Here is a 25,325-nt window from a genome sequence, read left to right as displayed (position 1 = left end):
AGTAGAACAAATTTATATGCTAATAAAATACCAGGGACAAGAATGTCCGCTTTTCAAATTTTTGCTCACGTATTATTTTTAAAAAATTAAAACTGACACTTAATTATTAATAATAATTATTCAGGAGTCACGCATGGCTGGAGAAAATTAGTAGTCAACTTGCGGAAGTGTTAGTTTTTAGGAAAAGTTAAAGTTCTTTAAAAAGTAAATAATTAAATAAATAAAATATGAGCGAGGACCGACAACGTCGCAATCGAAGTTCGTGTTGATATCGACTAGTTCGATACGATAGGAACCGATTGGGACGATTGTATTGGATTCGATCCGACTATCAGCTGTAAATAAATCGATCCATCGATTTGACATCGATTTCTTATCAATACTGTTTTCGTCTACCTCCACCCTCATGGTGAAGTTCTCGTTATGGTGATAAAGTATTGGATTCCTCAGTGATTGTCCATTAAGTATTGTTTCAATCATTCTTGTGCTTTTATCTTTCGATTTTTAGAGTCTTAATCCGCCCATGTTTCAAGATTATGTTCAACCGCCTCTTTTTGAGTCAATTGTGCAATTTAAGGTTATGTTTACAAACGAACAGAAGCAAAGTTTCACTTCAAAATATCACTCCTCTCCTTCTAAATCGTTCTCTCCAAACCTCTGCTATTTCACTCCATGGAGAATATGAATATGAAGACCCTAAATCCGAAGAAGACGTTGTAAACATTACATATATTACCAAGGATGGTAACAGAGTTAAAGTTCGGGGCAAAGTTGGTGACAACGTCCTCTATCTAGCACATCGCTATGGCGTTGAAATGGAAGGTGCCTGCGAAGCATCTCTAGCTTGCACTACCTGTCATTGCTATGTGATTGGAGACTATCTGGCTAAGCTACCGGAGGCAACCGAAAAAGAAGAGGATTTACTTGATTTAGCTCCTTTTTTGAAAGAAAATTCAAGGTTAGGTTGTCAAATCATCCTTACCAAGGACTTGGAAGGGATAGAACTCCAATTACCATCTGTTACTCGAAACTTTTACGTTGATGGTCACAAGCCCAAGCCTCATTAAGTAAGCACTGGCTGTAGAGACTTCCGTCCGATATTTATAGATTCTAAAACTTCAGCGCTTAAAATATTCATAGTGCGAATTTGACAGCATGTAAATCTTCTTTTGCAAGTCTAAGCTGTGATCCACAAAGCCAACCTTTTTGTTAGTAATCTCAAGTTGTAAGAGCTCCAATCTAAAAATGAGCTTAATCGAAAATGCTGTTGCTGCCTCTACAAAGGCTGTGGAATGTGATCGCTTAGGAAACACGGAAGGTGCGTGCTATTATTATCGGGAAGCAGCTCGGCTGTTGATGCTTGCAAGTCAAGAAAATGCTGGAAATGAGGCAGCTGCTGGATGGAAAGTGAAGGCACTGGAGTATGCTGAGAGAGCTGAAAGTCTTCGTTTAAAAAGTAATTTTCTTTTCCTTGCCTTAGATTTTCATGAGCAACCTTTGCTCCCTTCAGATACCGATTTTGCTGACCGCTGTTCATGAGAAAGGAGTGCAAACGATTTTTTTCCTTTTTAATTCTGTTTCATTCTAAGATAACTTACCTACTATTTTTTCAAATCTGATAAGTTTTTACAATAAAAATAAATATAACTATTATCAGAAAAAAAACACTGTAATGTGTGGCCCAAACTACTTTTAACAAGGTGGTAAAACAGTGCTGGGTCCACACTATTTTGCGGGAAAAGCTAGGCCAGAAAGTTCAACAATTTTTGAACTTTCTAGTTTTGAGATAGAACATTCCATAAAACGAAAGCTGAACAAATACATTGTTTCTACCTTCAAGAAATGTACTTATCTTAAGGACAGTTCGCAAAATCTTAATTTGATTTCTGGGGTGTTTACCCAGCACACCAATCTACTACCCTTTAAACCATAGGATTCATTCAATGCAACAGAAGAAAAATGTTAAAGACATGAAGTCTTCAAGGGAGGTTGATGGTATATTGAGCTAGTTTCAGCCTGACTCATCCATAAATGCTCATTTTGATTTTTATAACATCAAAATAGGTTTGCTTCAACGAATCAAATGACTTTCATCAGATGAATACCTATAGTTACATCACCACGTTTCTTTCATTTCAGATTTAAATGAAAAAGGCAATCTCCGTCCCAACCGCAATAAAGGATCTCTGGACGTGGAACGTTGTCATTTTCTTATCAGCCAAGCATTGGATGCAGATGAGGCTGGTGCGAAAGACGTCGCTGTTAGCCTTTATACGCAGGCAGTCGAGCTTGGTTTATCAGCTGTAAGAATTGACGTATACCACTGAATTTATTTAGAAAAAAGATAAAAATTTCATTTTTAAGTAAGGAAGAAAAAAGTACCCTTTACTTAAGTGAATGTATGTAAAATTAATGTGTCCAAATGACAGCAAAGGAAACAAGTATCAATCCGGAGCAAGAGAAGATTTTTTTGTATATATATTTTCAATGATATCTAGAATTTTGGTGTGAGTAAATGATGATTCTATCCTCTGAACATGAACAGTGAAACATCGCTGATTTTATTTTGAACTATGACTTTTAATTTTTATAAATAAAGTTAAGATGTCTTGATGGCAGAGCAACAAAATGTGTCTCAAAACAGAATCCCACTCTACCCGCGATCATTGAATGCAGGACTATATTCAAACTCTTTATTTGTATATGATAAAAAAAAACTGCTTGTCCAATTAAATGAAACATAAGGAACAAAGTAGTTGGGATGTTCAGAATGGAAATAAAATGTTAAAAATGCTGATGAGTCAGGAAAAAGTTACTTTATGTTCAAATATTTTTCGGAGCGATTTTCCGCTCAAGTATTGAAAGTGAAAGGATTTTGACGAAGGCCTTAGAAGAAATAAGGTAGCTAATAAGTATGGTACTTACCAAAATTAACTAACAGTAAGTCCAAAGCTTTTGTGCTGTTGCACATCATCAGGGAAAGGACTTAGTTAATTTTGGTATGTACCATGGTTATTAACTACCTTATCTCTCCTGAGGCCTTGGTCAAAATCCTTCCAATTTCATTTAAAATGGCCTTATCAAACATAAATCTTAACAATCAAGTATTGAGTTTAAACATTACAAAAAAGGCTAAAATTCACTTGTGAGGATAATTTAACTTTCAATTGCCCACGCATTTTTGGCTGGTGACCCATCAATGGTGCAACTGCTAGCCGAAAACTTTCACTTAATTTTTTCTTTCAGTGTCATAAATAATCCAACCTATGCAACTTTTTCAGAAAAAAGGAATCTTAGATCAAGATACTATCAACAAGCTCACTTCTTTAGCACGGCAAGCTCTGGAGAGAGCAGAGGAGCTCAAAGGCATTTCAAATCTACCTGTTGTCAAGGAGACACCTAACGCCACCACCAGTTCTTCTCAGCCTCCAAAAGGTTCTCAACTTAAATTTGATCATGCATTTGAGGTCGATGGGTCAGTTGTGGTAGTCAGAGTATAGTCTTTTGATGACTTGTAGCTATGGAATAGTGAAGTAAAGATTCATTCAAATGCCATGTTTTGGCGATAAATAAGATGCAACCTGTTGGAAGCAAGATATTGGCGGTGTAAGTCAGCAATCACATAACTCGGTTTGCAACGTCGCAGACTTGCTATCATACTTAATTTTTTAAACGGGATACGACTCAACAGCAATTCTTTAAAACTGCTGTGATTTTTCCTCTCTGTACGAAGAAAATTCTTCAAAAACTTCAAGGAATGATGTCAGTTTGTTTTCCTTTAAAAAAATAACATCGGAGTCGGAGATTTTCAGACACTGCTAACAGGACATGTGATTGCCGACTTACACCGTTGATATGGGGACTTCTACAGATTGGTAAAACAAGTTAAGATGCTTCCAGAAGCCTAGTTTTTCCAAGTAGATATTAATGGAGGTATCGCTTTACTTAATGTATTGATGAAGCAGGTTGTTTTCAGAGTAAGCTCCACGTGTTGCTTCTCTATGTTAATGTCTACCATAGTTTTTTCTTCATTTTAATGTAATAATGTTAGGTGCAATAAGGTTGCTCAGACGGAGTTTTCATGAAAGCAACCAAATTGATTTTCCAAAAAATTTTTAGAATACTTTTAATCAAATTTTAACACCCTTCAAAATCTCTACGTGCACTTTCCCTTTATTTAATCTTTACTTTGCATTGTTTTCAGTTGTGAATAATAAACCAGAACTCCACCGAGGCAGTAGTGGTCATCTGAAAGTTGTAGGTTCTGACGCTTACACAGAGGAAGAGAAAAAGGTACTTCTGGCCACATCTTTTATCAATCGAAATGAGTTTGTGCCTTTCATGAAAGCTGACCTCGGTGAAAGGTTTGTTCATTTTTTTTTTTTTTAAATGCAATAAGCTTGCTCAGTAATTTTTCAATCCTTGGATTTTTGAAAAGTAGTGCACTTACTTCACACGCATCCGATATCAGTGCAGGGTTGCTTAGACGGTCAATTGCAGCAGAAGGCTTGTGCTGTTGAAAGTGTGCCTGCCGTAGGAGGGATGTTATTAATTGGCATCCTAGTTCTCTGGGCAACATGCATTTAAACTGGAGTTACAAATGACCAGCTTTGAACTGATTTTTCATGGGCTAATATTGCTCATAAAAATTAAAATCGTCATTATATGCACTAAATGCACTCTCTCTGTCTCAAAAATACAAAAGTTACAAATTACTAGGAAAGTTCATTTTTTAGTCTGTCTCATTCTCTATGAGGATTTTATGTGTGCCACAAAGAACACTGGACTTTTTCACAGCTAACAGTTTGCAAAGTTTCCACCCCTCCATAAGACTCAGTGTGATGAACTGAGTTAAACGACAATTCACTTTTTTGAAATATTCTTTTTGGACTTTGAATGTTTGAGTTTATTTACCACTAGTTACATTCAAAACAATTCTTAATCAGGTAATTTGTCTCCAAAATGCAACTTAGGCGTTTCTATTAAACTCAGTATTTTTAAAATGAAGGCATCATTTTGTAAAGTCTAGGGATTTCTGAACTGCTGTGTTCAATATTTTGGATTTACCACCGGGAAAACATTTTATCAATTTTGATTTTTTGAAAGTAGCGTTGATAATTTCTTCAACCTGTTAAACGCACGCTGCTCTAACAACTATGCTTGACTTTCTCTTAGATTCCAGTACGCCATTCCATTCACAGACAAAGATGGTTTACTTGAATTGTCACCAAAACAGAAAAGAGATTTTGATCGCTGGGCTCGACCTAATGAGTTCTGTTCTGATCCCAAGATGGTAAGCGGTTCGCAAGTGGACTGCTTTAGTATCAAGCAAACTGTAAGTGAAAATATCTCATCAGTCAATTAGCACATTCGAAGGAAACTGAGATGAACTAAGTGATGTTTTTTTCTGAGTATATTGTATTTGAAGGAGACGGTTTATTGTGCCAAGTGCCTTAGAGTGTTCTTCGTTCTTTCAAATGTAGCAAGAATATTTATATAGCAGCTATGGAATGAAATAAGCTCTCAGTCTTTCTCTCCTATGACCATACTAGCTTGAATTGGCAAATTCTCACCGTCAAACAGGATGTGAAGTTGATGGTGTTGCGAAACTATTTCGCATATCCTTCACAAATTACTATCAGCAGGAGTCTGTTATTTACAAAAGTTATTTTTACGTCAATTTTTTCAAAGAAAATAATCCAACTAAGCCTCAGAATGGCCTGTAAAAGATATTTTCTTTCACACAATTGTTAATTAAGGTAGTTGCTTACTTCATTGGACCTTAAAATATGTATTGAAATAGTCCATATGGTTTATATTTTATTAAAAGTTTACACAAAAATCATTTATGCTCTCAATGCCTTTTTTTCTCTAGGTTGTGTCTGACTGTTCTTTTGTTGCTTCACTTGCTGTCAGTGCTTTGTATGAAACTAAGTTTGGCAGACGGTTGATCACTTCCATCATTTATCCAAGGAACCGAAACAAAGAGCCCATGTATAATCCTTTCGGTGAGTATTTTAGTCGTTGAATTTGAAATAAATTGTATAATGTTAATATTTTGTAATAGTTTGAGTTTTAAAACATCTGAAAATTTTCTGTGAAACATTTTCTGCACATATTAAATCTTCAAGTAAATCTTCATGAAATTTTTAAAAATATCCTTGCAAAAGTAGCGCTGGAAACAATGAAAAATTGCGCAAGACACATACTCAGCAAACAGGGAGATTTGTAATTCTCCAAGTTTAGTCATTATGTACTACATTTCAGTGTATCAGTAAATTGCATAATTTCCTTGATTCAATTTTTTTCTAGTCCTTCAAAAGTTTGCGAGTCAAAACTGGAAGAATAATCACATTTCACAGTGCTGTATTCTTTCCCCCTCACTATCAGGCTTATCTCAGCATTTAATTTAATGCATTTTCTTTTTCATCAATAGGCAAATACATGGTGAAGCTTCACATTAATGGCATTCCACGAAAAGTCATCATTGATGATATGTTACCTGTTGGCAGACACCATGAAATGCTATGCTCCTACTCCACAAAACGTGATGAGCTTTGGATTTCTTTATTAGAGAAAGCGTATATGAAAGTCATGGGTGGATATGATTTTCCGGGTTCAAATAGTGTAAGTAGAAATATCAATCTGCTCAGGCTTGTACTTTTTATGCCAAAACATCACTATTTGTCTTTCTTCTTGTCTGAATTATTTTTACTCATCATAACATTTGCCTACCACTTCTTGCTCAGACAAACCTTGAACAATCATTGTCTTGTTTAATTTTTCAGTTGTGGGCACAAAAAAGATTTAAAACAGATTGTATTCTATACATCAAGTGGGTGAGATTGTATCGATATCGATTGGTTCAAAACATAAACATAGCCTCAAACGTCAATTGAGTAATCTGACGGAACGGGATTTTTGTGATAGATTTTTGATTTGTATGAGTACTTATTGGCCAAGAGTAATACAATTGCTTCGAAATTTCTCATTTTCAGCTTTTCTGACAAATATTCTACAATTTTGGTTTGAGGTTATGTTTTATTGTTTTGAACCAAATGATACATCAAATCACTATTGAATATGATCCTCAGATCCACAGTTTTTTGTTTTGTTTTGGTACTTACACTCTTTCGGAAGTTTGACATCCAAAAAAAAAATAAGAACTTCATTTTTGGCTCTTTTTGTGCAAAATATAGCGATATCATAGATTTTCCTCTACATCTTTTGGGTGCAAGTTTGCAAAATTGTCATGCAACAAAACAAAAGTTAGGGAATGAAGGTTTTTGAAAAACCACCAAGTTTGAAATTTTAGATATTTTCACAGTTTCCTTGAAGAAAAAAATCCTGCTTCTCTTTATTTTCTTTAAAATATTTAGTTTCTTTAATTAGGCGTTCATATTTTGCAGAACATAGATTTGCACGCCCTGACAGGCTGGATCCCTGAAAGAGCTGCAATTCGTCCTAACGAGCAAGACTTTAATGCTGATGCTCTCTTTAACACCCTCCTCACTCGGTTACACAAAGGAGATGTGCTTGTCACTGTTGCCACAGGAGAGCTATCACCAGCAGAGGAAGAAAGGACGGGACTTGTATCCACCCACGCTTATGCTGTTCTTGATGTTAGGAAAATAAAAGTATGTATTGTGAGCTATCTAGTGAATTTAAACCTGTCTCTAGCAAGTTGCAAAATGTAGTTGGTCCATTGTTTCTTCCTCTTTTTCTTTTGACTAAGGCATGATCCCTGTTCGGCTAGCCGTTTCGTTTGTGGTATCAGGCAAATATAAAAGGAAGGACATAGATAAGAATTCATAAAACTGACAAAAGTTGATACTAATTTATGTATATATAGCAACAGACAGTCGTCAAAACTTTTAAAAAAAAAAATACCTATAATCATCATTGCACCATTGCAGTATTTGTAGCCTCAAGTCTTCAAATATTTCAAAAGGAACTCAAAGTTTCTTTTCTGTCTTGTATTTTTGTAAAGTTTATACCATTCAAAGATCTGTGTGCCTCTCGACAATGATATTCTTGCATTTTCCATACTTATTGCCAAGGTCGTACTTAGTTGTACCAAGCCAAAATCACATTTTGGCAATACATACACAGTGTTCAAGGTCATTTCCTTATGTATCGTATGGAGACACGAAAATACGCAAGTTACTCAGGCAAAAGTGGAACATATTCTGTTTCTAATTGCATCATTGAATTAGGGAAGAAATAGGCGTAACAATAAACAACATCCAATGAACAATTATCAATTTGGTACCCCATTTCATTACGCGGCAAAGTTGTCATAAAACTTTGATGAGACCACTTTTAAAAAACATGGAATTCAAAATGGATAATGTAAATCTTGGTTTGGTCTGTAATTTTCAGAATGTACGACTACTTCAGTTGAAAAATCCATGGTCTCATGTTCGATGGCGAGGAAATTATTCAGAATTGGACGTGATTCACTGGGAGCCACTCAAAGATGTCCTAGGATTTGATCCCACCAGTGCAGCAATGTATGACAATGGCGTATTTTGGATTGACTATGAAAGCATTCTCAAGTTCTTTGATGTGTTTTACATGAACTGGAATCCGCAAATTTTCCAGTATACGTTCTGCATTCATCAGTAAGTAAAACAGTACTACCTTACTAAGATGAAAGGGAAAACGAAGGTTCAAAAAAAGAAAAATCTTCTTGAATATGTCAATACCTAATTTCTTTTCACTAATTTTGAAACTTTCGAGTCTTTGAAAGTACCCAATTTTTAGTCGTTCGAAATTCTATTTTAACCTTAAGCCTAGACGTATCTCGTTGTATTCGGAAAATTTGAAGGCATTCTTATGTCGACATTTTTTGTGCAGATCGTGGTCTGCTGGAGTTGGTCCCATCAAAGATGCATATAATATAGGAGAAAATCCTCAGTTCTGCCTTGAAATTAACGAGCCTGGTAGTGGTGCAATTTGGATGCTGTTAACGAGACATATAACGGAGCTAGAGGATTTTAGGGAGAACCAAGAATTCATCACTCTCTTAGTCTATAAGAATGATGGCAAGAGAGTCTATTATCCAAGTAAGTATTACCAATCATTTCATAGTCAGGATGCTGAACTAACGTACAGGGTACAAAAATTCGAAACTGCAGAACAAGTGATTACCCTTATTTCATAAACGTTCGAATATTTAAATTGCTTGTGACTCAGATTTAAATTTTCCAAACCCAAATCGTTGTAATGATTTAAGAGTGAAACAAAATGGTCCTAGTAATTTCGACCTCATCATGTTCAATAATCATCTCTGATAGTTTTTAGGCATTCTTAGAGAGAGTAAGAACATTTTCTAAAAAGTTGAGGTCTTAGTGATCTAAAAAAAAAACAAAAAACAAACTTGATGTTAAGTAAATTTTGCAGCAAAGTAGAAATAAAACTGCAATTTTATGCTCTGCATTATTATTCCAAACTATTTTAAGCTGTAAGATAATCAATTTAGCCATTGTCTCCAGGGTCATTCCATTGTAACGGGTGTGACAACAATTTAACTTTAAACAAGAATTTGAACTCTTTCTTGGGGTTTAATTAAAAAATTATTTGCAGTAGCAGAAAGAACTTTTTTTATAGATCATTTTAGTTTATCAGAAATTGTTTTTACTTTGTTCCATTCCTCAGGAAAAAATTAAAAGTCTGCGTAACTGGCGTGACCGATTTTGGAAGTGAGTTTTTCCTCAGTGAGTGTAAAGTGGAAACTCAGCGAATTTTATGAATTTAAAAATCTGATTAAATTATATGATGAAGCCAAGGGTTTTTGCTTCATCTACCGATGATCCGTTTTCGATTATCTTTTTTTCTTTCCTTGAAAAATGGGAGAGTTTGCGTAACGGGTGTGACGTAACGGGTGTGACAGATTGTCTCTCTGAGGTCCATCATTTCTGAGAGAGTTTAAAAGTTAAAAAACTTACTTTTCTTCTCATACTCTTATTGCAGGCAATCCTAAGCAGTAAATCAATCAGCAATTTGACGCATTTTAATGTAGAACATGCCAAAACTACATTTTTCTACAAGGTGGCCCAGACCTACCGTTTGCGTTACGGGTGTGACGTAACGGGTGTGACAGATTGTCTCTCTGAGGTCCATCATTTCTGAGAGAAATTAAAAGTTAAAAAACTTACTTTTCTTTTCATACTCTTATTGCAGGCAATCCTAAGCAGTAAATCAATCAGCAATTTGACGCATTTTAATGTAGAACATGCCAAAACTACATTTTTCTACAGGGTGGCCCAGACCTACCGTCCCAGGGCTTTTCTTCGGGTAGCCCAGGATTCCCCTTTCGTCCCCGCGGTCCTGGACCTCGCATGATCCAAATTAACCAAAAAAAAATCCTGGTACGGTAGGTCTAGGCCTATAGTAAAGTGAACATGTTTCAATCCAATCGGAGAGAGTTCAACGAGTTCTATTTGAAGTCCTTTTGAGATAGGTGTATTCACTTTAAATACTGAAATATGGCAAAAAAGTTGGCTATCTCTCTCTTATTAGATGTATACATACCTCTAATTGTGCATATGAGTGTATTTCTTGTGATAACCATAGAAAAAATGGTGAGAAAGTGAGGCAACATCTGCATAATTGAAGCCTCTTCTCATTGGTCACACCCGTAACGTGTCACACCCGTTACGCAGTTTTGCCTATCAATTGTTGAAATAAAAATTTGGAAAAAATACTCCAAAGCTGTACTTGACGACGTACGGAAAAAATTAGCATCTCAAAATAACATGAATTAAAATAGCTACATTAAAAAACCCATGTTTTGCGTAACGGGTGTGACAGTCAGTACACTAAGTTTTAAAAGTTACATATAATACACAGTTATTACTTTTAAAAATTGAAACTTTGCAGGAGCACATTGAATCAGTTTCTTGACAACTGCAAACATAAACTGAAACTTGGTTTTGGCGGGAACATCAGAAAATATTGCTACCAAACTGTCACTCTTTTTACAGTAGGATGAAGCTAACCAATGGGGTTACAAAACACGTGAAAATTGCGAGAAAAAAAACAAAATGGATGTAAACCCCTTATACTTCCAAAAACTAGGAGTATTAAGGAGTCCAAAAATAAATATTGTTGGGTCATTTGGAGGGGGGAAAAAAAATACCCCCCGGACTACCTAGGCATGGAATGACCCTCCAGCAATTTATTTTTTTTTACTCAACGAATCTATTTGATCATATGCATTTGTATTGATGTGACTATCTCAGAGGGAAAAGGATCTCATTACAAGTCACAATGTGCTGGGTTACATTTGCTTGGAAGAACCCATTAAGGCTTTAAACAGTGCATCCATGATTCAGAATTTTTGCATAATTTTCATATAGACCATGGAAGTCTCTCGAATGAGCGTTTCCTTTGAAAAACCATTTTTTTATTAATTGCATACATCACATTTAGAAGTAACTGTTTCATGTATGCTTTGTGTTCAAAAGCAAGTTGACAAAGCATTCGCAGAAAAAGAATTAATCACATCTGGCGCTCCAGGATACTTTTTATCCATCACCAAGCTGGTCTTACAATTAGCTTATTAAATGTGATGCTTATATCTATTTTTCTATTTTTTCAGATGATCCTCCACCCTACATTGATGGAGTGCGCATCAACAGTCCACATTATCTTTGCAAAATAATACTCACAGATTCCAGTCCCAAACGGTTCACTCTTGCAGTTTCTCAGTATAAGAAAATGAATACCATTTACTACACTCTAAGAGCATATGGCACACGACCTTTCTCCCTTAACAAACTTCAAAATGTATACAAAGTCGTTCAGGAGGTAAGAATTTTTTTCTCAATCACTGCCTTTACACCTTGTGCGTGTTTTATTGAAATTTGATACTTGGTGCTCAACTCAGATCAATCGACTCTATAGAAAGTGCGACTAATTCTGTTAGCAGATGCTAGCAGTGCTACTAGAGCAAGGCCATGGAAAACTACTCATTTTCCTTGGATAAATTGCTTTGCATGCTGTTCCCGGAAAAATTGGCCGTAGTAATCATTGATTTGTTTATACATTCCGTCACTAAAAAGAAATTACCCCAAATGTTGAGTATTTAATGTTTAATACATTTTTCTCCTTAGGTTACCGATCAGTGGAAAGGTGATTCTGCTGGTGGCTGCCGTAATCATCCGTCAACATACCCAAATAACCCTTGTTACCAATTAACAGTGGAATCAATTCACAATAATAACTCCCTCGGGATTGAAGTCAAAGGCCCTAAGCAATACCAAATGGGCATTGAAATCCTAACAGTTAAACTGGAGGATCCCAGCGCAACTGCTCATTTTATTTCAAAATCCTCTGGACCTTACAGGTGAGGCAGATTCATGATGCTACACTCTATATCTGAAGCTTTGATCTAAAATATTGTTACAAAATTGTCATTGGTAAGGATACCAGGGGTAAATTACGTGGCAATCTTATACCTCGTTCCTAATGTACTCCCCAATTTCCGGAATCTTGCAGCTCTAGTCATATCTAACGGCTCACAATTTTTTCCTAAATTTTCACAGAATCCATACAAGGCTTATCTAGAAGGCTGATAGTTCTAGTTTTTACAAAAAATATTTTCTGAACAAAGATTAAGAATTAAACATTTAATGATTTCCTGGCTTGGTTCTTTGGCGGTAAAACGTGTCATATTTGGCTTTTTGGGTATGGCAGGGATGAATCCTAGTTGTACCAGTGTAGTGAAATTCTGCTCCTAGTTTTCTTACTCATTTTTACCCCATAGAAGTAACGTAACAAGTTTTTCTCAAGAGACTGAGAAATCAAGAATTTTTGCCTCTCATCGATGCCATTTAAAGCTTAATTTTCGAAAAGTAAAGACTTTTACTTTAAAAAGCTACAGTTTGTAAAGGCATCTATCAAATATAAACTGCTCTCTTGCTCTATTTTTTTTTATAAATATGAGGTGTGAACAATTCAAGTTTCAGCTGCAATTCAATTTTATTTCATTTTGTTATCTTTTTCAGATCTGGTTTTGTTGTGTTAGAACTAGAAGATTTGCAACCAGGCACTTACAATATAATAGCTTCAACTTATCTTCCAAATCAGGAAGGGCCCTTCTTTTTGAAAGTGAAATCTTCATGTTCCATAGCATTAAAAAAAATTAAGTAAGTAGTGATCTAAATGTTTACTAATAGTGTTAAGAAAAAAGCTCGCCTCTCTCTAATCATTGTTATAAGAAGTTACATTTATTTTTACCTTTGTTACTAATAAAGCACCACAAATTGTTACGTCTTCTTTTGCTGATTTCTCCCACCAAGAGTTCATTGGAACCAGTGACTAAAAGGGTTTAAACATAGGTGACAGCCATGGAAAAAAGGACTGTAGTACCACAAAACTCGAAATTAAATCATAAGCACTTTTAAAATAAAGATCATTTTTCAAACGTACTGTCACAGAAAACTTCAAAAAGCACTGAACCAAACAGGATTTTTTAAGGCATAGAAATAAAAGCAACGATAACATTGCATTAAAATTTATTTGTTTCCTTACTCTGTTTGCACAGTATCTAAAGGAGGATAAGGGTCTAAAAAAAAAAAATTAAAAATCAATTTATGAAAATAAATATTTAATTTTGGCATATTTTTCTAATCACAATGCATTCCATCGTCACCGGATGAGTAGGAAAAAAGAAGATGATTTTGCATTTTCTTTTAAATCCATCAAGTATTTTGTATAAAAGAAACATTAAAGTTATCGTATGCTCTCTAAATTCATAATTATAAGAATCACAGTCAACCTTGGTCAAGTATTTACCTACAGAAATGTTTACACAATATCTAATAAACTGTTTAAGTGCGGTCACACTGGCCTCACAAGAAAGCTTAACTTCTATCTAATAGTCTCATTGGTCCACGGAAAATAAATTCTGTAAGACACAAATATTTCATAAACCCTTTTAACGGAATGCATTAAATGAACTGCTCCGAACTTAATGGAGCAAAAAAATAAAAAAGGAAAGAAATATTAAATCAATAACATAATGACGCTAGATTTCCTTAGCTCATCCTTTGTGATGAACCCTTCTCTTTACTAATGTATTCATCAATTATTCACTACCTTGTCCTAGAACTAGGATTTTACTAAATTTACAACTGCAATGCAATCATCCAAACGCCATATCTTAACCTATCAGCAGTTAATACTTTTGGTTCAATGAAATCTGGAATGAAGTCAAAGGAATGTATTTAAAGTGTCTTTAAAAATTTTTCGCAGCAATGGTCTGCAAAGCAGGAATTGGTGATATTTAACCCTTGAATTTGTGTCAGTAGATAGGAAAATGGCCTACAAGTGCAGCTTTTCCATTGTTTAGCTTAATTTACACATATCAGAAAGGGCTCTTATAGTTTCACCAACAATGCATATTATCCACATTATTAGTGGGGGATAGTGTAAGGTACAAAAATTTTAGGTGGAAGTGGTGCCTAGCTGAGTTTCTGGTCCTCTTTCAGGAGGTCCCTTGAATTTTTTACTATTTGTTATAGGTGAAAATGAAAAAGCTATTGAGGCCTTCATTTCGAAAAAAGTAAAGATTGCCCCTTTTGTTGTCCTCTTGTTGGTCGGTGGTTAGAACATTTATTGTGTTCTCACATTGGGACATCATTAAGTAAGACAGATGTAACTACAAAGTGAATGTTAAAGAAATGCATACCTATTAAACTTATATGACAAGCTATACATCTTTTTCAAAATAACCTTTGTAAGTAGATCCTCTCTGCTTAATGACGTCTGTTTATGATCATCACCTCAATCATACCAAGGGAGCACAGGTAGAGAAACACAGGTCTGTACGAGTATGCTCTGTTTTCTAAGAAATAATACCACTTTCGTTCAATTTCAAAACTCTCCAAATGTAGTTGAATAATAGTATATCACTACTATCTTCTCTTAGTATGAAGCCAATGGATGATAAATCTTTTGGTCCATAACTTGAGCGTCATCCCATGGAATTTCATTTTAGGAATACAGTAGAGGTGTTCTCTTTATCTATCTGAAACCTAATTGTCGCCAAGTCTTATGTGCTTAAAATACTATGCAGCTGGAATTGTTTCCCAGGCTACAATTTGTAACTTTGACCGTAATAAACGCTCAGCATTTTAAAACCAAGGAGCTAATTTTGTCAGTGGTCAAGAGTGATTGCTAAGCTATCAGTTGAGTAAAAAAATTAAAATTTGAGAGTATGAATTGCAGAACGGTATTCATCGGGATATTTGTACTTATTCAGGAGTTGACTCAGGTTGAGTTCCTCTTTTGCACTATCATTTTATTAAGTTCTTAAAAACAGCTTGAAGGTGAGTGTATCGTAAAAACGTAATAGCACACAGAAGAACATAAAGTAACAACAACGTAAAACAACGGCTGAGTTTCCTTTACACTGAGCGTGAGCAGATGACCGACCTGCTTACATGTATTTGAGTAAAAATTTGACTACCCAATGATACCCATCTGTAAAGTCTAACAAGTCTATTTAATCGGTATATTTTCTTTCGCCTTATTGCTGTTGTTATCCTCGTTCTCCTCTGCTTCCTCTGGCAAGGACTTGATCACTATCTGTGGCTGAATCTTGCACTCTATTAAAGTAGATAGCTCTTTTATGTTGTCGTGAATGTGATCATCTCTATAATCCATTTGACTTCCAGGATCCAGTCGTGGTTTGAAGGAGTTTGCTAGTTTCTGCAACATTGAAAAAATGTCAAAACTCATCCTTACTGTGAAAGTCAAAGTTAGCGTATTCTTCACAGAATAATGTGTTTGTAGTTTTTGTGATGGAACAATTTTCTACATCATGAAGGGAGTGGGGGTTGAGGATATGTTCAATAAAAAATGAGGAATAGGGTGTCCTCTCCTCAAAAGTTGACTGCAAGTAACATTTACCAAATGCATCCGTAATGAAGTCCATTTCTTCTTTCTCTCCTTTCTGTTACTCTCAATTCTTTCTTCATTGTATTATTATTTTCTTATCAGGGTGTGTACTTTACATTTCAAGCCACAAAATTGTTCATGTTTGGTGAATGAGAGATCTTAAAACTGTGAGCCGATTGTTGAAACTACTTTTCGCCATGTCGAGAGAGTAAGACAGGACAAAGCCATATCTGTACCATTTATTAATCAATTGTCAATATCTTGTGCTGACATGAGGTTCAACAATGAACCCAATATGGTAGGTGTCATGATGAAATTCTAATACTTACTTCTCTCCAAGAAGCACCTTCCATTTTGATGACTGTATAAATGGCTATGATGGGGACGCATGATAAAGGAATAAAAGCAATGAGCCATCCAAGGTATTCAGCCCAGAATGGATAGCGATAAGTTGCATTATTGTATGAGGGACTCTCATAGTCCAAGAAACTGAAGGTCCATACACCCTGAAAAATACAGAAGTTAAATGAAATTTAAATTGAAAATCAGTAGTAATAAAATTGCAGACTCTCCTAAAGATTATTTGAAGTTTAAATTTCACCTCCAGCAAAAAATAAAATTTCTTCCTGTCCAACCAACCATCTTCACAAGACTTATGCTAAGCCTGCCTATCAAATCGCATTTTGTATTTGCATTCTTGATAGACTTAAAAGTTATTTCTGTTGAAGACTGAATTCATGATAGCAGTCTCCTATAAACCCTTGCTTGAAAAGGTACGATTGCAGTGTGGAAAGTGCAAATTACTGAGAAAGTAATAGGATTCATAATGTGAAAGGGAAAGGAAGTGTTTCACTCACCAGCAAGAAAACAGGCGTGACAAGCCACCAGCATGTAGTAAAAAAGTTTCCTGGTCGCTTTCCTGTCATGTGGACGATGTCCCTAGCAAGGCGATTGGCACCGTAGAACCAAGACACTGCAACTAGCTCTATCAAAGCAATGCTCAACACTGTCACAGATGCTGCAAAGTGATCCATCAGTTGAAGGAAATACATTCCACCCTGCAACATCACCAAAACACAATATTGATTTCTGACTTCTCATAATATGAGGAAAAATTAACACAATGTTCCAAACATTTTTTATCTTGGTTTCCCTGCCATTCTCAGATGTTCTGTTTTTTATATAAAAAAAAATTAAATTTCATTACCTGAGTCACATAAATCAGACCAAATGCAAAGGAACTTGTACAGACAACAAGGGCCAAAATCTCATGACAGACTAATTTTCTCTTGATCCAGTTAGGGAAGCCATCCTGCACTGAAGTCACAACAACCTCCACAATGGCAAACTGTAAAAAATAGAAATTAAGTAAATTAAATGGTGGCAGTAAAAAGATAATGTCTGGACGTTTTTGAATGATTATGGCATTGTTAAATTTTTTAGCACCTTTCTCGTTTCGAGTCAAAGTGTTCTTTAAACAACACGAATGAGATAAATAAGGAGGCAGTCAAACACTCCCATGCCACTATTCCCAAATATCTGTTTTAAAACAATAGAATCTACCTGAATAACCTCATGGTTATTACGGAAATGTTTCTCTTCCAAAGAAACATGTCCTTTGATGATGATTTTTCTTAAAAACTGTGCTTTCACAGATAAGGAAAGACGGAGAAATCTTGAACAATCTTCAATTTATTGTGAGGAAGGTTTATCAGAATACTTCGTCATTTTCGTAATTTTCGCCAAGGTTGTAATTGATGTCTAAAATGTTGATTTTTACTGCTCTGAGTTGCCTTCGGTTTTGGTTATCAGTCAGTCATTCATCATGATAACAAGGTGTACTTACTTGACTATTAAGGCCTATACACAGGAGAGTGAAGAAAAATAGTACCGCCCAGAAGTTGGAGTAAGGCATTTTGGACAGTGCTTGTGGATATACGACAAATATTAATCCAGGATCTGAAATAGAAAGAATGAGTAAGATTCATGCAAGAAATATATTTTACTCTTAACTAAAGTAATGGAATTTACATCTCACCGTCAGATTTGCCCATTCTTATTCGAAGTTATTCTTGGGTTTTTTTTAATCTTTACCATCTTTGCTTATTTTTCAGTTAGCAACAACCTTTTTTTTTGTAATTATGAGGGTATTAAATGAACTATTAGTCTGAAAATTTCTTTCCACGGGTTTTTTTTTTTTTTTTTTTTTTTTTTTTTTTACCTAACAGGAAGGGTGAAATTGTAAGATGAAATACTTTAATTTTAAACCTACTTTTGATGTCAATAAGAACATGCTCTGCCAAGTATGAATGAGTGTGGATGTCACTCAATAAAAATTAAATTTTTCTCGGAAGCGCAGCTTTTTGAGTGATTTACTTAAACAATCAACTTTTGCAGGCTGTAAACTACTTTTGTAAGCTTTAAACACAGTCATTAGCTTTTTTTGAATCATGAATTGAAAGTAGAAGCACAGTCTCACCATCTGCAATAACATCATCGATCGAGGTGTTTTGTTCAGCAGCAATGTTACCAATAGTGACAAAGGCAAAAGCACCAACAAGGATACTGGCCAGAGTGTTGATCACAGAGACGGTGATTGTGTCACGGAAGATCTGGTTTCCATAGCGGTTATAACTCGCCAACGATATTACAGACCCGAAAGCTATTCCAATGGAATTGAAAGTTTGTGCTGCTGCATAGATCCACACCTATATCAATGAACAAAAGAAACTTCGATTCAAAATTTCTAATATATTATGAGACCAAGTACAGACAAAGACATTGTACTAAAGTTGGCGTATGAAAATTGTTAGTCAAGAGAAAAGGCAAACACGTCAGGAAGCGTTTTTCAAAAAAAAAATCTCACTAAAAAATCAATTTTTGAAGAATTCGACATCAAGATTTTAAATTGAACTATTGTTGTGAAGTAATTTAAATCACTGGAGTGTTCATGAAAATTGTTCACTCAGTAGCACTATTTTTTCTTTCTTTTTTACTAGGACGACCAATAATGAAAACTTTCGTTTCCTATTTCCGTTAGTCTAACTTGCTCGTGACATATATTAAATGAATAATTATTAAAGTAACTAAAAACACGACAGTTCTTTTGAAGCAGCCCCCAGTTTCTTATTTAATTTTTCATGTAGTTCGAATCTTCGACTCTAATGTGGGATTTTAGACTGACAGCTATGCGGGCCGATTAATGAAATTGATAGACAAAGCTATAGACATAGGAGACAAGAGGGCTAGGAAGGGATCCTATTGGTAGAAGCGGGTGCTTGGAATGGACGAAGAAGGTAAATAATAGACTCTTTACCGGCAACCCACGAGAGACACCGTATATAGTTAGTCTCTCATTTCCTCCCTTAGTCCATAGCAACCACCTACTTCAACCAAGAGAATCGCTCTATACTCCTTTGTCTATGTCTCTTTGTCTATCACTTCGTCTATCAATTTCAATGAGCAACTCGGTGATCAAATAATTTGACAAGTGGAAAATTTAATTGGCCAGACCTTGGCATCGGCGAGGAGCTCCCACTGGGGGAGGAAGAGGTAGTTGAGCCCGAGGTCAGCGCCCTTCAGGGTGAGGGAGTATCCGAAGAAGATGGCGATGAGGAGGTAGGGGAGGGTGGCCGTGATGTAGCGGACTCGGCCGGAAGAGCGGACACTTTTCCAGACGGCGAAGTAGACGAGGATCCAGGCGGCCAGCAGACACGCCACCAGCTCCCACCGCAGCACCCCCACCGCCTCGATACCCGAACTCAGCTGGAGCACCTTGTTGCTGCAATCGAGACAAATGATTCCTTGGTTAATATTCTATCTCTAAGAAGGGACTTTCAATCGGATCCCGTTTAACAGAAAGGAGCCAAGCCACATCAGCTACTGTCACTTTTAATAGGGCATTTTCATTTTTCACATGAAAACAGTTTTGTGAATTTTCGTGGAAAATTCAGTTAATTGTCTTCATAGTACGGCGCAAGTTCCTTAAAATTTCCTTAAAATAAATTTTCAGGTTTAAAATTTCCTAAAAAATACAGAACACAAAAGTTCTCTCGTAATATCTTAAATTTCCCAGTTAAATTTGGCAATAGCTGATGTGGCTTGGTTCGTTTCCGTTATACGCGGTCCAATTGAGGTGGATCAACATCCATTTCCATTCAGTGTGCGCAAAGATTCAATCATAGTACAGGTTGTTTTTATTGTTTCATCTTAAATTTTTTCCTTGCGATAGGGCTTTGGCCTTAGAGCATCAGCTCAAACAACCAAGCAAAATGAGAACTGCTCAACTCCGCCCGTTTGAATAATAGTGCCGAACACATGCGATGCGGTCAGCGTTAGCGCATATTAGCGCCTACAAGACTGTGGGAATACTTCACGCATTGCGCCAAACAGCGCGGTCGGCTCGATCCACCTGAGAGACCTATTAGTGCCTACAAGACCGCGTGAATACTTCACGCATTGCGCCTGATACAGCACGATTGGCTCGGTCGGCTTGAGACGCATATCAGCGCCCACAAGACTGTAGGAATACTTCACGCATTGCGTGAAACGGTGCGGTCGGCGTGGAACGCATATTAGCACCTACAAGTCTGTATACGAACTTTACGCATAGCGCCTGCACCAAGGTGCGCGCTTTATCGTTGAATGTTCGTAATTTATCGGTGTTAGACCTACCGCACGCGGTGTGCACTATTTTTGACCAGTGTACAAACTAATAAAATTTAAAAAAATGAATATTTAGTGTTAAAAATAGTGGCGTTTCTTCTCCTGCAAATAAGGGAACCTCGTCTTCATATCTATCACCAGCATAGCTTTACTCTTTGCTGTTCAATTTGAGGTGAGTGCGTAAAAATCTAACTATCTGCTATGACAACTATCGGCTACAACGACAGAAAAAGGTCAGCCCCTTCAAGGTCGTTATATTCGATTTCCACTGTAAATCACTTGAGGCCTCCGCGAGAAAATAAGCTGATCAAGAGACGGCCGTATAAGGACGGCGCCAATGGACCACTAGACAAGGTACGAATTTAAGGACTCTGATACATGTTTCTTAACCAGAATGTCACTCAGAACAGAACACGATTCTTGCATCGAAAATTACCGAAATAATTTCCTATCCAAGATATTAACGTTTTTATTTTATATTCGTTACAGGAAATTCGAATTGTCCGATCACACGAAACTCGATTAGTCGACGTGAGTCCAATCTCGACTACAACGGTTTCGGCAGGCTTCTCAATCCAGCTCTATTCATTTCCCTTCCCGTGTTGTTCAGACTATAAAAAAACTTGCTACAGCTGAGCCAAAGCGTCAAAATTGAGGTCGCCAGATTTTTATATCGCTGAGAGTGCGGTTATGTTTTGTGTGCAATTTGACTCACCATTGAGTTTTCATGAGTGGGAGGTTTGAATTCACGCGTGAAGAAACATTAAACAAATTGGTTAGAAGTTAATTTCAGCAATTTTCGTTGCGCGAATCGTGTTTTACGTAAAATTTTGGTTGAGAAAAATGTATTGAGTGTTTAACTTAGCACCTTGTCTAGTGTTCCATTCCCACTTAAAGGAAATTTCCTAAAGGTATGTAGAGTACTGTTTCCGTGGTTTTCGAGGATGGCTAGCTTTTACGGGGAAGGGTGACGTCGATGACGTGGGCAAAAGTCACCGGGGACATGCCGTGACGCGGTGACATGTGGGCCTGAATCAGAGTATGACTCTAAATATGCGAGGTGGCGTATGCAAGATGCATAATGAGGGGTTTTCACACATCGCACCTAGTCCCATAAATAATTCCCGCGGTATCAGCGGCACCGGCTGGATGTTAATTATTAATCTTCCGTCGCGTAATTTATGTAACCGCGGATGAAGGGCAAAAATGCGAGCATGATCCCGATAGGAGGGGCGGCCGCGGGACGGATCCGTACCAGGAAATACGAGAGCTCCTTGCCGTGACCACCTCTGGAGGCACGTCTATGGATTTTGCAAGGGGTCTTCCTGCCGAAAGGTCTTAAAGGATTTTCTCCTGCTCAGTTGCTGAAATATCGGATTTCTAGCGTGTGGCACGATACGGATCGAGCTGCTGTACGATAAAGGTCAATCTTATTATGAGACATCTTTCGGCGGAAAAGGTCGGGAGTCACCGTAATGGGGGTGGCAAAGCAATGAAAACAATAGGCAGAGGTCCTCATGGTACTTTTAAATCGCCGCAGCCACATTTTAGAAGGGCGATAACGTTGAAATACATTTGGACAGTCAAAGGATACTTCGGATAATTGACTATGTTACGAAGACAGAAATCAGCAGTTTATTACAGTGGTGCAATGGGCGACGCTGGAATTAAGTTGAGGTGTATGAGAAATAAGCGAAGCACCCGCAGTTTGTATCGCATGCAACGAACACGAAGTGAATTTCAGTATAACGCTTGAATGCAACTATTCGAGCTCCTTGGATGCCCGTGTTGCTTGCGCACGGATTGAAGGCGTTTTGACACTCCAGGCACTGAAACTGCTTCACTCATAGCGGCAGTGAGCTGTAAATGCGATGATCTAAAATGACGGAGTGCCCTGAATTCTTTTGTTCGTATCACGAAGACATCTCCTAGAAGGGACAAATACATTTGTGGCTGCCCACAGATATGGGACATAAGTATCCGTGGCGCTTTAGTATTGATATCGTGATATGCTGGGCATCATTTATAGATCCACTATCCGTGCGTAAGAGATGTGTTTGTAGTACAAACGAATTTCGACGGTGTAAGTCGGCAATCACATAACTCGGTTTGCGACGTCGCAGACCTCCTGTCATACTTTATTTTTTAAACGGAAAACTGCTCGACTCCGCCCGTATGAATACTACTGCCAAACATATGCAATGCGGTCGGCGTAAAACGCATCTTAGCGCCTACAAGACTGTGGGAATACTTCACGCATTGCGCCAAAGAGCACGGTCGGCTCGATCCGCTTAAGATACCAATCAGCGCCTACAAGACCGCGTGAATACTTCACGCGTTGCGCCTAATAGGTACAGTACGATCGGCAGCGAAGATATTTCTGCAAAAACTTCAAGGAATAATGTCAATTCGTTCTCCTTAAAAAAAAAAGAAAGAGGCGGAGATTTTCAGACACCGCAAACGAGTTATGTGATTGCCGGCTTACACCGTCGATTTGTAGTATATAAACGGAGAATATCGGTCCCTGTCAACTCTCTAGTTTGTGAAACTGGTGTAAGCCGAATTTCATATTTAAGAAACTGCACTATATGCGGTCGCAAAAATGGAGATGTTGCATGCGTGAGGAATTTGCGATTTGACTGTTGATTCTTATGTAAAAGTTCGCGAGAAACACGATGGTGCCACTGGTTTTCTCTGAAATTAACTCCCAAGCTCAAAAAAAGCTCTCAAGTTGAGGCCAAAATGGAGGGGATATCCCACGCTATCCTGAGAGTCCACCTCTACATCAAAACAAACTCTCCATACATAGATAGGGAGCAAATACATTAGCAGGGTCACCACTTTATTTGGGGACTCCAAAACTGAAAACACGGCAACCCTGCTAATGTATTTGCTCCCTATCTTCGCATGGAGAGTTTGTTTTGATGTAGAGGTGGACTCTCAGGGTAGGGCGGGATATCCCCTCCATTTTGGCCTCACTTTGAGAGCTTTTTTTGAGCTTGGGAGAAGATTTCAGAGAAAACCAATGGCACCATCGTGTTTCTCGCAAACTTTTACGTAAGAATCAACAATCAAATTGCAAATTCCTCACACATGCAACATCTCCATTGGTGTGAGCCGAATTTCATTTTTAAGAAACTGCACTATATGCGGTCGCAAAAATTCCCCTATTACACAAGGACAATGTCCAATCCTTGCGGGACAAATGTCTCCCCTCCCCGCGTCCCCCGGCGCGTGGCCACCGGTTTCAATGTCACGGGAAGGCGCGGTGCGGGCGCGATCCTATCGATTCGTCGTGTCACCTGTTGCGTGCGCTTGTCATCAGCTTTGTTGCAACTGGTGCTTTTGTGGCCGGCGTTATTGCAATTACACGATCGGTGTATCGATCACTCGAGCATTTGTCGCGGGCCGATTGAGCTATTGTCACACTCGATCGGCATTGTGTCCGCTGCCGCTGACCAGGAGAGTAGGAAATGGACGCGAAGAAAAGATCGTTTTAGCATTTGACACGCTCTCAACGGTCCGGCTATCTCACATGTCTGAGATTATTTCGCGCTGAGGAGGAACGTCTTAGTAGAGATTGAATGTTGTCCACATTCCCCGATGATTTATTTAGTTTAGAGACAACTTTGTAAGTAATTCTCCTCGATGATTTCCGGTCTATAGATCGTATTCGATACATCAAACGGGTGAGACTGTATCGATATCGATTGGTTCAAAACATAAACATAGCCTCAAAAGTAAATTCAGAAATCTGAGGGAACGGGTCTTCTGTAACAGATTTTTTATTCTTCTGAGTATCAAATGCCAATGTAATGTGAAATTGTTAGGAATTTTCTCATGCACCTTTTCCAACTCAAATCCTTTTAGTTTGGTTTGAGGTTATGTTCTATTGTTTTGAACCAAACGATACATCGAACCGGTATCGAATACGGTCTATGATAGACAGTCACAAATCGTCACCTCCCGGCCGAAGTATCACAAGCGCCATGCGACGTTTCAAAATTTCTGCCACCATTTGATTTTTTTACAGGTTGTTTTGGTTGTATTTGTTTGAAAATTTCACTGAATTTTTTCGGCAGCACAAAGAAAATTTAGTGAACTTTTCGGACAGCTTCGGCCAACAATTTCTCTGTATTAAATGAAATGGCGGCGGACATTTTGAAACGTCGCATGACGCTTGTGATACTTCAGCCGGAAGGTGAAAAAATTACTTTCGTCGAGAATCTCCGAAAAGAAAATTTAGCAACGTGTACACATGGTTGTTTTTTCTCAGCACTTGTACCTATATAAATGGGTTCCTCCGTGCGAAGAAAAAGTTTTGCTTTCTTTCTATATTGATAAAGATAAAAGAGGGTGCTCCAGTTCCAGTTGTGTAAAGACACAAACGGGGGAAAAATCGCTGAAAATTTTTTATAACGGAGTTCATGGATAATTATTTTAGTTGAAAATTAAGCCATGAGTTATAACATCAAATTTTCATAGTGACCGATTGAGATGCAAGCATGTAGAATAAAGCCATCGAATTATTATTTCGTTTCATCCTTCCTGCGTGTTAGGATAATTTTGCCCACCTTTGCTCTGAAATTGAGGGAAGGTTCACCTTCTTTGCTTCCTTCCGCAGGCAACCTCTTGTCTCAACATGAGAAAAGAGTTTTATTCGACAGTTCATCCATTTATTAGAGAACGGTTGCGATTTTCAAGAATATTTAATTGGAATTTGAAGAATGATTTAAACTTTTTCGATGTGA

General features: G+C 37.3%; 3 protein-coding genes across 3 annotated transcripts in view; 2 read left to right on the top strand and 1 right to left on the bottom strand.

Moving 5' to 3' along the window:
• The first annotated feature begins 352 nt into the window (after nucleotides 1-352).
• Nucleotides 353-1,295, top strand: Fdx1 (Adrenodoxin-like protein 1, mitochondrial Ferredoxin 1). The gene has a single exon (XM_019060042.2). It carries the CDS (start codon nucleotides 537-539, stop codon nucleotides 1,065-1,067), a length of 531 nt encoding a protein of 176 aa, XP_018915587.1. The 5' UTR covers nucleotides 353-536; the 3' UTR covers nucleotides 1,068-1,295.
• LOC109043021 (calpain-7) lies at nucleotides 1,246-13,277 on the top strand. The gene is made up of 13 exons (XM_019060040.2): nucleotides 1,246-1,456; nucleotides 2,140-2,303; nucleotides 3,282-3,435; nucleotides 4,205-4,364; nucleotides 5,176-5,335; nucleotides 5,876-6,008; nucleotides 6,437-6,627; nucleotides 7,410-7,637; nucleotides 8,383-8,624; nucleotides 8,860-9,068; nucleotides 11,606-11,814; nucleotides 12,120-12,352; nucleotides 13,014-13,277. The coding sequence occupies exons 1-13, from the start codon at nucleotides 1,246-1,248 to the stop codon at nucleotides 13,156-13,158; spliced, it is 2,439 nt and encodes an 812-aa protein (XP_018915585.2). The 3' UTR covers nucleotides 13,159-13,277.
• A 321-nt stretch (nucleotides 13,278-13,598) lies between these two features.
• The window catches only part of ine (solute carrier family 6 member inebriated), a 70,865-nt gene continuing 59,138 nt past the window's right edge, over nucleotides 13,599-25,325 (bottom strand). Inside the window, exons 5-11 of the mRNA XM_019060039.2 lie at nucleotides 19,423-19,690; nucleotides 18,389-18,617; nucleotides 17,756-17,868; nucleotides 17,117-17,257; nucleotides 16,767-16,967; nucleotides 16,239-16,415; nucleotides 13,599-15,720 (exon numbers count right to left, since the gene is read on the bottom strand). Coding sequence (XP_018915584.2) covers nucleotides 15,511-15,720; nucleotides 16,239-16,415; nucleotides 16,767-16,967; nucleotides 17,117-17,257; nucleotides 17,756-17,868; nucleotides 18,389-18,617; nucleotides 19,423-19,690 — 1,339 coding nt within the window. The 3' untranslated portion in view covers nucleotides 13,599-15,510. The remainder of the gene's footprint in view (nucleotides 15,721-16,238; nucleotides 16,416-16,766; nucleotides 16,968-17,116; nucleotides 17,258-17,755; nucleotides 17,869-18,388; nucleotides 18,618-19,422; nucleotides 19,691-25,325) is intronic.

Source organism: Bemisia tabaci, unplaced genomic scaffold (genome assembly GCF_918797505.1).
Source record: "Bemisia tabaci unplaced genomic scaffold, PGI_BMITA_v3".
NCBI classification, from domain to species: domain Eukaryota; kingdom Metazoa; phylum Arthropoda; class Insecta; order Hemiptera; family Aleyrodidae; genus Bemisia; species Bemisia tabaci.
The sequence above is the reverse complement of the archived record's forward strand: the minus strand, read 5'-3'. Positions and strand labels throughout refer to the sequence as shown.

What these genes read in the sequence shown, in the direction of transcription:
- Fdx1 (XM_019060042.2), top strand. Translation starts at nt 537, where the DNA reads ATGTTCAACCGCCTCTTTTTGAGTCAATTGTGCAATTTAAGGTTATGT.
- LOC109043021 (XM_019060040.2), top strand. Translation starts at nt 1,246, where the DNA reads ATGAGCTTAATCGAAAATGCTGTTGCTGCCTCTACAAAGGCTGTGGAA. An exon ending in TGAAAGTCTTCGTTTAAAAA is followed by an intron (nt 1,457 to 2,139) that starts GTAATTTTCTTT and finishes CTTTCATTTCAG; the next exon opens with ATTTAAATGAAAAAGGCAAT. An exon ending in TATACAAAGTCGTTCAGGAG is followed by an intron (nt 11,815 to 12,119) that starts GTAAGAATTTTT and finishes TTTTCTCCTTAG; the next exon opens with GTTACCGATCAGTGGAAAGG.